This window comes from Chinchilla lanigera, unplaced genomic scaffold (genome assembly GCF_000276665.1).
Source record: "Chinchilla lanigera isolate Chin_1 unplaced genomic scaffold, ChiLan1.0 scaffold00013, whole genome shotgun sequence".
In the NCBI taxonomy this organism is placed as follows: Eukaryota; Metazoa; Chordata; class Mammalia; order Rodentia; family Chinchillidae; genus Chinchilla; species Chinchilla lanigera.
Window position 1 is genome coordinate 16,536,252 of NW_004955414.1, and position 13,526 is coordinate 16,549,777.

The window sequence follows — 13,526 nt, forward strand, 5'->3', positions numbered from 1 at the left end:
ATTCTCTTTCTTTCCAATTCACCTTTATTTTTAAAATGGAGTTGTAATGTGTAGACCATAATGTTCACCTTTTTGGTGTACAAGACAGTGCTTTTTAGTATCTTTACAGGTTATATAACCATCACCACTATCCAATTCTAGAACATTTTTATAACTCCTTAAAAAAACACCGAACCTCTTAGCAGTCACTCCCTTTTCCTTCCTAGCCCTTCCAGCCCCTGGCAACCGCTAATCTACTTTCTGTCTCTGTGAATCTGCCAAATCTGACATTTCATGGAAGTGGAATTATAGGGTACGTGGCCTTTTGTGTCTGGCTTTGTTCGCTTAGCATGATGTTTTCAAGGTTTGCTTACATTATGGCATGAATCAGTACTTACTTCATCCCATTTCATGGCTGAAGAACAGTTCATTTTATGTATATGCCTTATTAAAGATACATTCATCAGTTGATGGACACTTAGTTTTTGTTGTTTTGGTACTAGCATTGAACCCAGCACCTCTGCATGGACCTGCATCCCCAGCCTTTTTTATTTTGAGGCAGGATCTCACTAAGTCTATAAGTTGCCCAGGCTGGGCTCCAACTTGGAATCCTCCAGCCTTAGCCTCCCAGAATGCTGGGATTATAGGCATGTGCCACACACTCAGCTATTTATTTTTTTTTTTAATCTCTTTAGAGCTATTTTAAATAATGCTGCAATGAACATACATGTATAGATTTTTGTGTGGGCATGTTTTCAGTTCTGTTGGTATATACCTAGGAGCAGTCTTGCTGGGCCACATGCTAACTTTATGTCTGATGTTTAGAGGAAATGCCAAACTCTTTTTCAAAGTGGCTGTACCATTTTACATTCCTACCAACAATGTATGAGAGTGTCAGTCTTTCTACATCCTCATCAACATTTGGTGTTATCCTTTGTATTATAGCCATCTCAGTGGGTATGAAGTATATCACTTGAATATACTTGAATTTCTGTGATGACTGATGATGTTGAACATGTTTTCATGTGTTCATCTGCCACTTCTTTGGAGAAATGCCTGTTCCCATAAATCCATCGCCACTTTTATTGGGTTATTTGCCTGTTTGTGGTTGAGTTGTAATAGTTCTTTATATATCTTGGATTCCAGACCTTTATCAGGTACATATTTTGGAAATATTTTTTCTATTCTATGAATAATTTTTTCATTTTCTCAATACTGACCTTTGTAGACCAAAAGTTTTTATCTGTTCTTTTTCAGTTGCTTAAGCTCTTGGTGTTGTATTTAAGAAATCGTTGCCTAATCCAAGGTCAGAAATACTTACATTTATGTTTTCATCTAATAGTTTTGTAGCTGTACATTTGCAAAAATTGTACAAATGTAAAATAGCTTTTACCTTTAGCTCTTTGATCCATTTTGAGCTAATTTTTATATATGGTGTGAATAAGGGTATAACTTCATTCTTTTGCATATCAATATACAGTTGTTCTTTTAGCTCTTGTTGAGAAGACTGCTCTTTAACCACTGACTTGTCTTGACTTCCTTGTCACATATCAATTTACCATACATATGTAGGTTTATTTGTGGGCTATTGTTTCCTTTCATTTATCTACATGTCTGTATGCCAGTATCATACAATCTTGATTATGGTACCTTTGCAGTAAATTTTGGAATGGGTAAATATGCACCCTCTACATTTGTTCTATTTTTCAAGATCATTCTGGCTATTTTGGATCCCTTTCATTTCCATGTAAATTTTAAGATCAGTTTATAAATTCCTGCAAAAAATCCAGCTGGGATTTTGATAATGATTACACCGAATTTATAGATCAATTTGATCAATTTGAGGAGTATTGTGATCTTAACAATATGAAATTCTCTCTCTCTCTCTCTCTCTCTCTCTCTCTCTCTCTTTTTCTCCTCTCCCTCCCTCCCTGGATATCTATTTATTTGCTTTTTATGATACTAGGGATTGAACCCAGGGCCTCATACAGGCTGGGCAAGTGCTCCATCACTGAGCTACATCCTCTGCCCTTTTAACATTTTTACTTTGAGACAGAGTCTTGCTAAGTTACCCAGGGTGACCCGCAAACCTCCTGCCTTACCCTCTTTACCGGCTGATATTACAGACATGTGCTGCTATGCCTGACTGGTATTTATTGAGTATAAAGTTGAACTTAGCCAGATGTACTGTTTTGATTCCAGACTTATCTTGCAGAACATCTTATCTGCTATGAAGGCTGCCATTATAATTTTAGTGCTGTATAATAGTCCATTACTTAGCTGTGTCGTACAGAATGATAAGTTCTGGTTGGGCAATCTGTGCTGGATGGTCCTTCACTTGAGTCCCTCCCGGTGCGGTAGAACTGATGGCTCACTGAAGAGCCGCAGAGCATTAGTGTCAGAGCTGAGCAGCAGACAGCCCAGGATGCAGGTGGGGAACGGAGCTCGCTGGAGAAGCCAGTGTTCTGGTAAATGGACAGTCAGCCTGCCTGTCTTCCTCGCAGCACCGCTGTGGTGGAGTGCAATCAGAAAACAGCATCTAACAGGCTACACAAGCAGTGCAACACATTTTGTTTAAGCACATTTTCCAACATTAAACATTTCACAATCTGCAGCCTGACATTCATTTTACACTGTAACTGCGTACACACACATCCACCTGAAACACAAGTTTCACTGAGTGCTACTTACTTTTTTTTTTTTTCCAGTACTGGAGATTGAACCTAGGGGCTTTCACAGTGTGCAACATTCCTAGTTCACCTTCCTTTTAAATGTTTCGTTTTTCTTTTTGTTTTTTTAAGACAGGGTCTCTCTTTGTAGTGCAGGTTGGCCTTGAACTCACTATGTAGCCCACGCTGGCCCCCAAACTAGCAGTGATCAGCCTGCTTCAGCCTCCCAGGTGTTGGGATTACAGGTGTGCGCCACCATACCTAGCAGGGATTTTTTTGTTGTTGTTGTTAAATAGTTTTGACATAGAGTCTCACTAAATTGCTGAATTGTCCAATCTAGGCTTGACTTTTTAGATCTTGCTGCCCTCAGACTCCCAGACTGTTGGGATTTCAGGTGTGTGCCACCATGTCCTGACTCTACTCTTCGTATCAGCTAGGAGAGCTCTCTGCTGCAGTAACAAACCACACAGTGGCTAAACCACTTTCTTTTTCATTTATCATGTAGTGGGAGAGCCTTTGGATTTAGGTCAGTGGAGCCTTCCCCAGTGAAACCACTGGTGGTTTCAGCAGCAGACCAATGGTAGGCAAAGGATTGTTTTACCCGAAAAAGCCTGTGTCCTAATCCTTGAAGCCTGTGAATATGTAACATTACCTTTGTGGTAATAATGGTTGCAGATAGAATGAAGTTTGCTGATCGGATGATCTTAAAAAAGGAGATTATTCTGAATTATTGAGGCAACCCAGTGTAATCTCAAGGGCCCTTAAAAGTGGAAGAGAGAGGCAAAGAGATCAGAGTGATGCTATGTGCAAGAACGCAACCTGCTTTTGCAGGTTGGCCTTGAAGGTGGCAGAGGAGGCCATGAGATAAAGACTGTGGACAACCTTGAGAAGCTGGAAAGGGCAGGGAGACAGATTCACCCCTTGTGACTCCAGAAAGGAACAGAGACCTGCCAAAGCCTTGATGTCAGCCTAGTGAGGCCCATTTTGAACTGAACTACGGAAATGAGATGGCAAATTTGTGTTGTTTTAAGCCATTAAGTTTGTGGTAATTCTTTAGAGCAGCCATAGAAAGTGAATACAAAGGACACAGGGAATCATATACCAGCACTTAATTGCATCTACTTGGAAATGACACGTGGCACTTCTATTCCTATTTAATTGGCCAGAGCGGGCCATGTGGGTTTGTCTAACTTCGTAGGACTGGAAATGTGTGATATTCCCAAGGGCCCAGCCTTAGAGGCAAGCTGAATATTGGTGAATATGGTCACGTCTGTTATATCCTTGCTACCTGGAGTGCACGTTCATATTTTCTGTTATACTCTATCCTACTTTGTTATAAACTAAAGCATCTTTTAAGGTGACTCCATTATTAGCTAGTGGGTTGTTGTGACCCCTGGTTTGGAAAACACTACTCTATAGCCCCTCTTCTACTCCTACTTCATGGATCATATGATATACCCTGGGCATCGCTGATTGGCCCAGGGATGGGGCACCTGACCAAAGCTGACCAATCACATTCCTCTCTTGGGAATTTGGAATTGGGCCATTCAGCCAGTTAGTAGCGGGAAGCTGAGCGAGAGAGGCAGAGTCGAAACAGGGATGGAGTGTGAGTCACATGCACGCCAAAAGGATGGAGGAACAGAAAAGCCCTGAGTAAGCAGAGAGAGCTGGTCCACAGAGACAATGGAGCGGTCGCACAGACAGCTGTGCAGCTGGGAGAACATGCAGTCCCAGAAGGAGAGGTGGAGAGAGGGAGTGACTGCCTGAGGACCCGATGGCTTCCCTGTTCCTGGCGCCAGCCCTCGTGCGTCCTGCCTGCGCATCCTTCCCGTGAGATTTTTGCCTCCTTACTGTACCCCTCCTCGTTTTTGTGAGCTACCCTGGTTGGTTTCTGTCCCTTTTCTCTGCTAAGCCTTCCTCAGCCTCAGCCCTGCTGCTGTTTCTCCTGTGGGAAACCTGCTGCGGCTCTGAGGATGGAGCTGTGGAAGCACAGATGGGATGGAGGGTGAACAAACCCAGTCTCCCCTACCAGCAAATTTGGCTTAGCCTGCAGGCTCGGGGGTTGGTGTGTGATCTTCAGAGTGGACAGGCAGAGCTGTCAGTGTGGGACTGCGCATGTGGGGTCCTGAGAAACTGGGAGCACCGCGTCGGGCTGAGAAGCTGGCAGAATTTCAGGGGAGGCTTGACTTGGTGAATAAACAGACGTGGGCTCTGGACAGACTGTGAGTTTCCTCTCTGTGCCTCAGTTTCCACATCTCTGAAATGGGATTGTAAAGATCAGCAGAGACGTGGGCAAACACTGGGAGATGTGAGTAGGGCATAACAAGCCAGCTCTCAGGGATTGCGGCAGCTGCTGCTGCTGTTTGAGGAAGCCATCAAAGTCCCAGCTTCCGGGAGGACGCGGCCCTGGTGCTGACTAGGTGAGCACAGGACGTTCCCCACTGCTGGCTGTGCTTCCTGCCACCGCCCCCTCGCCACCCCGACTCAGCCCTCGCCCCTGCTCATCTTTTCCTTTCTTCCTCTTCCCTTCCCCCTCCTGTCCTCGTTTCCCCTCTTTCTGTTATTCCGGATGCTGATACAAACACCTGCTTTAGGAGCCTGCAGAGGTGAGTAGAAAGCACACCCGGCTTCTGCAGGCAGACCCAGAACTAGCCCCTTGCCTATGCATGTTCCTGGGCTAATTACTGCACCTCTCTGAGCCTCAAGTTAATGATCCGTAAAGTACCCATTTCGCAGTGCTGTTATGAGAAATAATTAGCTGCCCAGCAGATCCTAGTCCTTCTTCCCTCTCTCTCTCTCCCTTCTCGAGTCCTGCTTCTCCAAGCCTGGCTCGGGTGCCCTGGGTGCCCCTTGTCCCTCAGCCACTGGAATGGTTGCTCCTGATTCAGTTATTTGTGCCCTCAGGCCTTTGTGGCCTCTCCTTTCCCTGGGACACTGGACTCCCCAGGGGTGGAGACAGTTTAAGTCTTCTGGAAGCAGCGGGGGGCGGGAAGGGGGGGCGGTCCTGAGGCTGGGCTATTTCTCAAGTCTCCTCTGCAGGCCCAGCCTCAGCTTGGGAGATGCTGGTGCAAACCGTGTGATCTGTTTTTCTCTCGCTTTAGCAGTTATCACACCCCGGCCAACTGTGGCATCTTCACACCCCCAACGGCGATAAATTCTCATGGGGAGAAGGGCCCCCGGGTCGGGGAGGGTGTGCCAAGCTCTTCATTGTGAGCAGTGCTCAGACCTGTCCGCAGTCCCTGGGGACCTTGGAAAGAGGGCTGGGGGTTAGGGGTGAGGGCTGTGGAGACTGAGCACCGCCCTACCTCAGACTTCTTGGAGGAGCCGCTGCCTGAACATGGTGGTCTTCCCCTGGATGCTGATGACCTCCTGCCCCTGTGCAGGATGTGGGTGGTGCGCTCCCTCTCGGCCTCTTTCGGGCCTGCTCCGTCTCTCTGTGTCCACTCCATCTCTGCTTGTGACTGCTTCTCTCTTCCTCTCTGTCATTTATATTTTTTCCATCTCTTATTCCATCTTTTATTTCCATGCCTATGTTTCTCTTCTCTCCTCACCTCCCCTCCTCTCTTCCAACACCTTCTCCAGTCTCTGGGTCTTTGTCTTTCAATTTTCTTCTTTCCCTCCCCACAATTCTGAGAAATTCTGGGCTAGATGATGGTGGATGGGTCTCTCAGGCTCCAGACACAGGTGGGGAGAGGGCAGGAGGGAAGATGGAAGGCCAGCGTGGAGGCCAGGAGTTGGGGACCACATCACTGCCTGGCTCTGCATCCAGTGCGCTGCTGTGTGACCCTGGCTGTATACCTCCCTTTCCTGTGCTTTGGTTCTCTCAGCCAAATCAGGCAGTAGATTCTTTCACTCGTTCATTCACTCACCTGTTCAGCTAGTGTTTATGAAGTGCTTGCTACCTGCCACTCACTAGTGCATACTTGTTCTGGATGCCTGGGATGTGTCAGTGGACAGGAGAGACCAAGGCCCCTGTCTAGAGGACCAGACAGGCCAGGCCTGGAAAAAACAGACCAATGACATAGCAGTTTAGACAATGAGGAGTGTGGTGAACCAAAAGAAGTATCGGGGAGCTGGGGTGGGGAGGGGCACAGAATAAAGCATCCAATGAGGCAGCGAGGTTGGGCAAGCAGATGTGTGGGGAGAGGGAGCAGCCAGAGCAAAGGCCCTGAGGCAGGAATTGCTCTGGTGGGTTTGTAAAACAGCAAGAGGCTTTAAGGCTGGAGAGGAGTGAGGAGGATCACAGGAGGTGACTCAGGGAGGAAAACGGGGCGAGGCCGGATCACACAGACCTCCCAGGCACTTGAGGCTTTTCCTCCACGGGGATTGGTAGACTTATTTTGAGCCCCTCTCTGCCGCCATGTGAAGAATGAGCTTCAGGGTGTGTTGGGTATTGCAGGAGGGCTGGAACAGCTGGGATGGCAGCTTAGGTGGAGGTGGCGGTGGAGATGGAAAGAGCCGATTATGCCGGCCCTGTTCCAGCTCCACGTTTGCACGGTTCCTGGAAGTCACTGCGGGCCCTTGTCCTCCATCTGGGCTGGGGTGGACTGCAGGGGCCGCCTGGGCGAGCCGCACTAACGCTGGCCTCACCTCTCTTTCTCTCCACAGAGTGTTCAAGAAGGCGAGCCCCAATGGAAAGGTGAGTGTGCTCGGCTCCTCCCTGAGCCCAGCCTCTGGGGTCCTCTCCTGGGGGGACAGAGCCAACAGTGTCTCCGCCGATGCTTCTGCTGGGGTACGGGTGACACAACTCTGTCCTCAGGAGCCCTCCATCCACATGGGAGGGGCCTGTCAGGAAGCGTCCTGTCCGGCCTTTGGGGCGGGGAGCAACTCTGGAGAGAGCCGGCTTCTCATAGAGCAGTGTGAATGTGATAAATAGAGGTCCAGCCGGCTAGCAAGGGCCACAGGCCAGGGGAAGCAGGTGTGAGAGGCCCCTGGTGTCACTTCACTATCCAGGGCAGCTCCCAGGGCCTGTCCGCCTTTCTTTCCACAGGCTCTGCTTTCCTCTCAGTTCAGCAAGTAGATACTGCCACCATTCCGTGCTGGGTCTGGGGTCCGGGCCAGGCCTGTTGGGGGTGGTGTAGGGTGTGCTGAATGAGTCAGACACATCGCTCACAGCAGGTGGTGGGGTGGACGCAGAGATGGATCGCTTCCATACAAAGCATGGGATGCGGCGGTGCTTGGGGCTCAGGGTGCAGTGTGGGCAGTCAGGGTGGCTTTCTCTAGGAGGGGTGCATTTCTGGAAAGGCAAGGCGAGAGGTGTTCCAGACAGGACCATAAAATTGGACTGTGGCGCAGCCCAGGCAGCCGAGTCCTCAGGCACCAAGCGGGAGCAGGAGTGGGAGCAGAGGCTGGTGTGGCTGCAGCTTGAATTCTCGGAGACCTGTGTGGGGCTTGGGAACTCAGAGCCGTGGCCTGGGTTGGCACGTAGTGCCATGGGGCTTCCACATCCCCATTCAGTGCCCACAGCAGACATTGGCCATCTCACCACTTCCTGTTGACCAGGATTCCACCTTGGATTCCTTCTCAGTCCAGGTCCCGAGGCAGCCCTGATGGATAATCAATCAGAGCTGGCATTTGGAATGAGAGCCGTTTGTCATCCTTACCTCTGGGCACTGAGGAACTGTTAAAGGGTTTTCAGACAGGGGTGTCGTGGTTTGATTTGCATTTTAGGACAGCCGCTCTAGCTAAGGAGGGGAGAACGCCCTGGAGTCCGGGGCCTGTGAGGCTGTCAGCAGCAGGCGAGGGTTGCTGAGGGCATGGAGAGGGAGGATTTGAGAAACCCGGCAGAGGCCAAATCATCAGGACTGGGGCAGGAAGGGCAGGAGGGCCTTCTGGATTTGGTGCTGAGCCCGTGGAATTCTAGCTGGTGGGTTCTTCCCGGAGGGTTGGCAGGGGCCCAGCTCCCCGTTGCTCACCACCGCAGGGAACAAGTCCTTAGGGGGGCTCCAGGTTTCCTCCAGGGCAGGGCCTACGCCCTCCCTGGCCCACAGCTGCCAGCGCCCTTGTGTCTCTCCTTCCCAGCTCACTGTCTACCTGGGAAAGCGGGACTTTGTGGACCACATCGACCTTGTGGACCCAGTGGGTGAGTCATGGAGGCTGCTGAGGGCGGGAGGGGGAGCGGAGGGCAGGGCAGGCCCAGGGCTCCGGAGGGGCCTGCTGCCTGGGGTGGGGGTGCGTGGCTCCTGCTTTGGTTAGCAAGCGTCTTCTAAGCAGCTCCTTCTGTTCCCGTGTGTGGGGCCCTCAGAGACTGTGGGGAGGGTGGAGGTGAGAGCAGGGAAGCTGTCCTGATGCGACAGGGTGAGGGTGATGACAGCAGACAGGGGGGGCAGCTGCGATTATTATCTCCGATTTTCAAACCAGGACGGTGACGCACAGACAGGCACCATGACTTGTTCCAGGTCACAGAACCAGTCGGTACAGGGCCCAGTTCAAACCTGGTGTCCCGGCTCTGCAGAAAGCCTTAGTTTTGCTGCCTCTTCATGGCAAAAAGTGGGAGATGGGAAGAAAAACCCTTGTGGTTTGTGACATGGGGACTGTTTTCACCTACATGGGGGTTCTGGGTCATGGCTGAAGTCACCTTTCAAGGTCTTGCTTGAGTTCAGGGTTTCTCATCCTCAGGATTCCTGACACCTGGGATTAGATGACCATGGGTTGGATCTCTCCCGTGCCATGTAATTTGTGCAGCAGCATCCCTGGCCACGCGTGTTAGGTGCCAGGAATGCCATGCCTAATGTGGGTATGAGGGCCACAGACATCTCTGGAGCCAAGAGCCTATAATCTCAGCTGCTCAGGAGACTGAGGCAGGAGGATCACTTTTGGACATTGCCAAATGGCCCCTCAGGGGGCAAAATTGCTCCTGGTAAAGAACGACTGCTCTTGTTACAAGACTCTTGGCTCATTGCCTCCTCCCACAGCTGAGGGAGCGAGGGCGGCCCAGAATCACACCATCTGACAGATGGGCCCAGTGAGGCCAGAGAGGTTGTTATCATCATCATCATCATCATCATCATCATCATTATTATTATTATTTTTAAGAAGGTCATGGACAAATGAAAGTGATACAAGGGAGGCCACAGTCTGGCCGGGAGGATGGGGCTGGAGACTGCGTGAGGCCAAGTCCAGGTGAAGAAAAGGGAATGTGTTGTTGGGAAATAGTCCCAGAGAGTGTGGCCTCTCCTCCTGTCCCTGAGGCCGTCCTGGGGCCAGAGGGCAGCAGCAACCCTCATGGTTTCCACACACAGTGGCAGGTTTCAGCTCAGCTGGAGGAAGACCAGTCCGGTACTGAGCCTGGGGACCTGGGGGTCCCTGGGGTCTCTGTGTCAGTGACATGTGTCAGGACCAGGAAGCTACAGAAAGACCAGCTTTGCTTCAGGCCCGTCTCTTCGTGGTCCTGGGCAGGACAACCCCACTTTCCCTCTCTGTCCCTGTTGAGGACACCAGACACTTCCAGTGTCTTCTGAAGCTCAGTCCCCTCTGTCATTTGCAGCTTCTGCCAGAACTGGGCCCTCAGAGGTTGTCGTCTGCTTCAGGCTGTCACTTCCAAAGGCTGTAAGGCACAGCGGTGTCGTGCACAGCCACTGGCTTGTTAAGGGCGGCAGTGGAGGCTGCGGAGGGCGAGGGCAGAGGGGAGCAGCTCCTCAGCACACGTCAGCACCGAGAGCACCGACTTCCTGCTGGGCTCTGTGCTAGCCCCTGGGGAGGGCACTGTTCAGGGTTGATGTCATGACACACAGTGAGAACTACTCTGTCCCTCATGACATTGCCCTCTAGCGTGGCCTGGCCATACCTCTCTGTGCTAACTACTCCCATCAGATCGGGGCACCGGTCCAAGCCTCCTGGCCCAGCTGATGGGACTTTGTGATCCTCCCCAGCCTCCAGAATCCGTGCTCCCAGGCCTCGGAGTCACGCTGTTCCCTCTGCCTGCCTCGTCCTACTCCTTAGTCACCCAGTCAGTGACCCCTTTTAGTCCTGGGAGGCCTGGCTGCAGCTTTCCTCCCACAAGCAGCCTCCCATAACAAGCCTGAAGGGGTTCTCTGCACAACCCTGGGACTCTCTGTGCATGGATTTCCATGGAGCCCTAGAGCCCAGAACAGGATGTGGCCCAGAGGCGAAGCCCACCATAAAAGGAAGATGCAGGGGCAGGTCCTGCCAGCCTGTTGGGCATGCCCTGACCAGCTGTCCCTAGGACCTGCCCAGGTTGGATTGAGATCCTTCCAGGCACTGTGCCTGAGATTCTGAGGGGTCAGTGTGGGCAGCATGGGGGCGGGGTGGTTGTGTAATGAGAGCAAGAGAAAGGTTGGGCCAGAGATGAGTTGGGGCTGCCGGGCAGAGCTGTCCCTTGAGCCAGCATTCCTGGCTTCCTTTGTGTTCAGGTGGCCACTCTGCTCCCAAGGGCGAGCCTCCTGAGGGACATGGGGCCCCTTCCATTGTGCCCACCCATGCCAGGCTCTGTCCAAGCCCTTTACACCTGTGACACATTTTACGCATGTGCACACCGACACAGACTACCCTCTTGTCCTCACACAAGCCCTGTGAAGTACGGGCTGCAGCTTCCAGTCCCCAGGCCCCCAGTCCGCAGTGCCTTGAAAACCCAACTCTGTTCCTAGATTTAGGCCAGCTTTGTCTGCTGGCAAACCTGACTCATCTCAGGCGAGGCCATTTATGCCACAGTTAGCCTCTTGGTGGAACACAGCCGCACATCGCCAAGTGATGGTGACACATTCTGAGAAATGCGTCATTAGGTGACTTTGTCATTGGGTGAACCTCAGAGGGTGTACCTACACATATTAAGATGAGCATGATGTCACTAGGTGATATACTCTTAGGGGGCCGTGTCATTTGTGTGGTGCTTTGAATTGTTACATGGCCCGTGAGTGTATCCGTGCAGAGCTGCTAATGGCTTTTACAGCAGGGCGCGTATCCTGCAGAGGGTGGTACCCAGTCTGTGGAACATGTACCACACTGCCGCTGTGCAACTCACAGCTTCTGAATTCCAAAGCACACTTGGGCCGAAGGGCCTCAGACCCACATTATTATTTTTAGTAACAGATGAAGAAACAGAGAAGTTAAGTAACCCGCTGAGTCAACAGCTGGTCCGAGAGGAGAGTCGGGCATGGAAGAGATGAGGCGGGAAGGGCAGGGGTGACTCCCTGGGTGCTGGCTTTCCTGTTTCTCACATGAGGCTTTTGAATAGACAGATGGCTGGATTTGGACTTGGGCGGGTGTTGAGGGCTCAGGGTTTGGGAGGCAGATTTGAGGGTCAGCTCACTCTCTGTCTCCCCCAGATGGCGTGGTCCTGGTGGATCCTGAGTATCTCAAAGAGAGGAGAGGTAGGCTGTGGCCTGCCCCCCACTTCCTTACCGACTTCAGACTTCCAGAAAGGACATCAGATCGTCTTACTGCCTCTCTGCCCATCCCACTGATGCCCCCTAACCCCAGTGAACACCACAGCAGGGAACACTCCAGCCTGGGAGAACTTGTCACAGCCTAAGCACTTTTTCATCCGTGTCGTGAACATAGCAAGGCTGTCGGTGCCAGTAGCTCAGGGGGTGAGGGATTGTGCAGGGTTAGTGGGGAGACAGGAGCAGGGGGTAGGACTGGGATAGGACCCTGTGCCTTCTGGACAGGGCCCCACATTTGCTCCCTGTCCTCTGCTGTCCCTCTGCCCCTGCATGCCTGCCACCTACTCCAGCCCTCCCTGCTCTATCAGGCTATTCCCAGTTCCCCTGGGATCAGGGGAAAGGTGGCCCAGCAGTCATCCCCCACTTCCTCCCAGTAACCACACCATGGGCTGCCATGCAGGGCCCCAGTACCAGCTCTGAGGGGGACACAGCACACCCTCCCCACAGGACGTAGGGACAGCCCTGTGGCCTCCAGTGAGCTGATGCCCAGGATGCAGCTGGCACATTGGGAAGTCTGTGTGCTCCCTCCCAGACGCCTGATCAGTGCCCCCTGCTCCCCACAGTCTATGTGACACTGACCTGTGCCTTCCGCTATGGCCGGGAGGACCTGGATGTCCTGGGCCTGACCTTTCGCAAAGACCTGTTTGTGGCCAACGTGCAGTCCTTCCCGCCGGCCCCCGAGGACAAGAAGCCCCTGACACGGCTGCAGGAGCGCCTCATCAAGAAGCTGGGCGAGCACGCATACCCCTTCACCTTCGAGGTAGGGACTGCCTTTTTGCCCTCTCAGACGTGCCACCCGCAGGGAGTGCTCAGGGCCGGCACTTGGGGGCAGTGGGGCAGCTTCTTGTTTCTTAGACTGTCTGATGGTAGGGTACAGTGCAATCCCCTCCCTTTCTCCAAGCATTTGAGAGTGGAGTGGAAATATGGAGTCATCTTGTAGTTGTATTAGTTTCCTGTGGCTTTTGTCACAAATACCACAAATTTGGTGATAATTAAACATAACAGTTAAGACAGCACAACTTTATGCTGTTGAAGTCCTGAAGGTCAGATGTTCAAAACGGGTTTCATGGGGATAAAGTCAAGGGCTTGGCAGGTGTGGTTCCTTCTGGGGGCCTGAGGGGAGAATCAGTGTCCTTGTCTTCCAACTCAGACACCGTGGCTCATGGCCTCTTCACCCATCCCTCTCCTCATGGCACGGGCTCCTCAGCTGAGGGCGGCGGCTGTGATGTCCCTTTCCTCTGGCGTGGATGACTCTTCAGCTTCCTATTTCCTCTCGAATGGCTCTGGAATAATACCAGGCCTACCTCGTTCATCCAGGCCATTCTTTCCATCTTGATGTCCATAACATAATCCCATCTGCCAGATTTCTTTTGTCCAGTAAGATAACAGAATCCCGGATTTGGGGGATTAGGACATGGACATCTTTGGGGGACCATTATTCTGTCTAGCACAGCAGACGCCATGGAAAGATTTTTCA

At 51.7% G+C, this 13,526-nt stretch overlaps 1 protein-coding gene across 1 annotated transcript in view; it reads left to right on the top strand.

Annotated features, from left to right (window-relative positions):
- Positions 1-13,526, top strand: part of Arrb1 (arrestin, beta 1) — a gene marked incomplete at its 5' end in the record, with an annotated part of 89,208 nt that overhangs the window by 57,409 nt on the left and 18,273 nt on the right. The window contains 4 exon segments of the mRNA XM_005379893.2: positions 7,257-7,287; positions 8,670-8,730; positions 11,933-11,977; positions 12,613-12,809. Of these exon segments, the coding sequence (XP_005379950.1) occupies positions 7,257-7,287; positions 8,670-8,730; positions 11,933-11,977; positions 12,613-12,809 (334 nt within the window).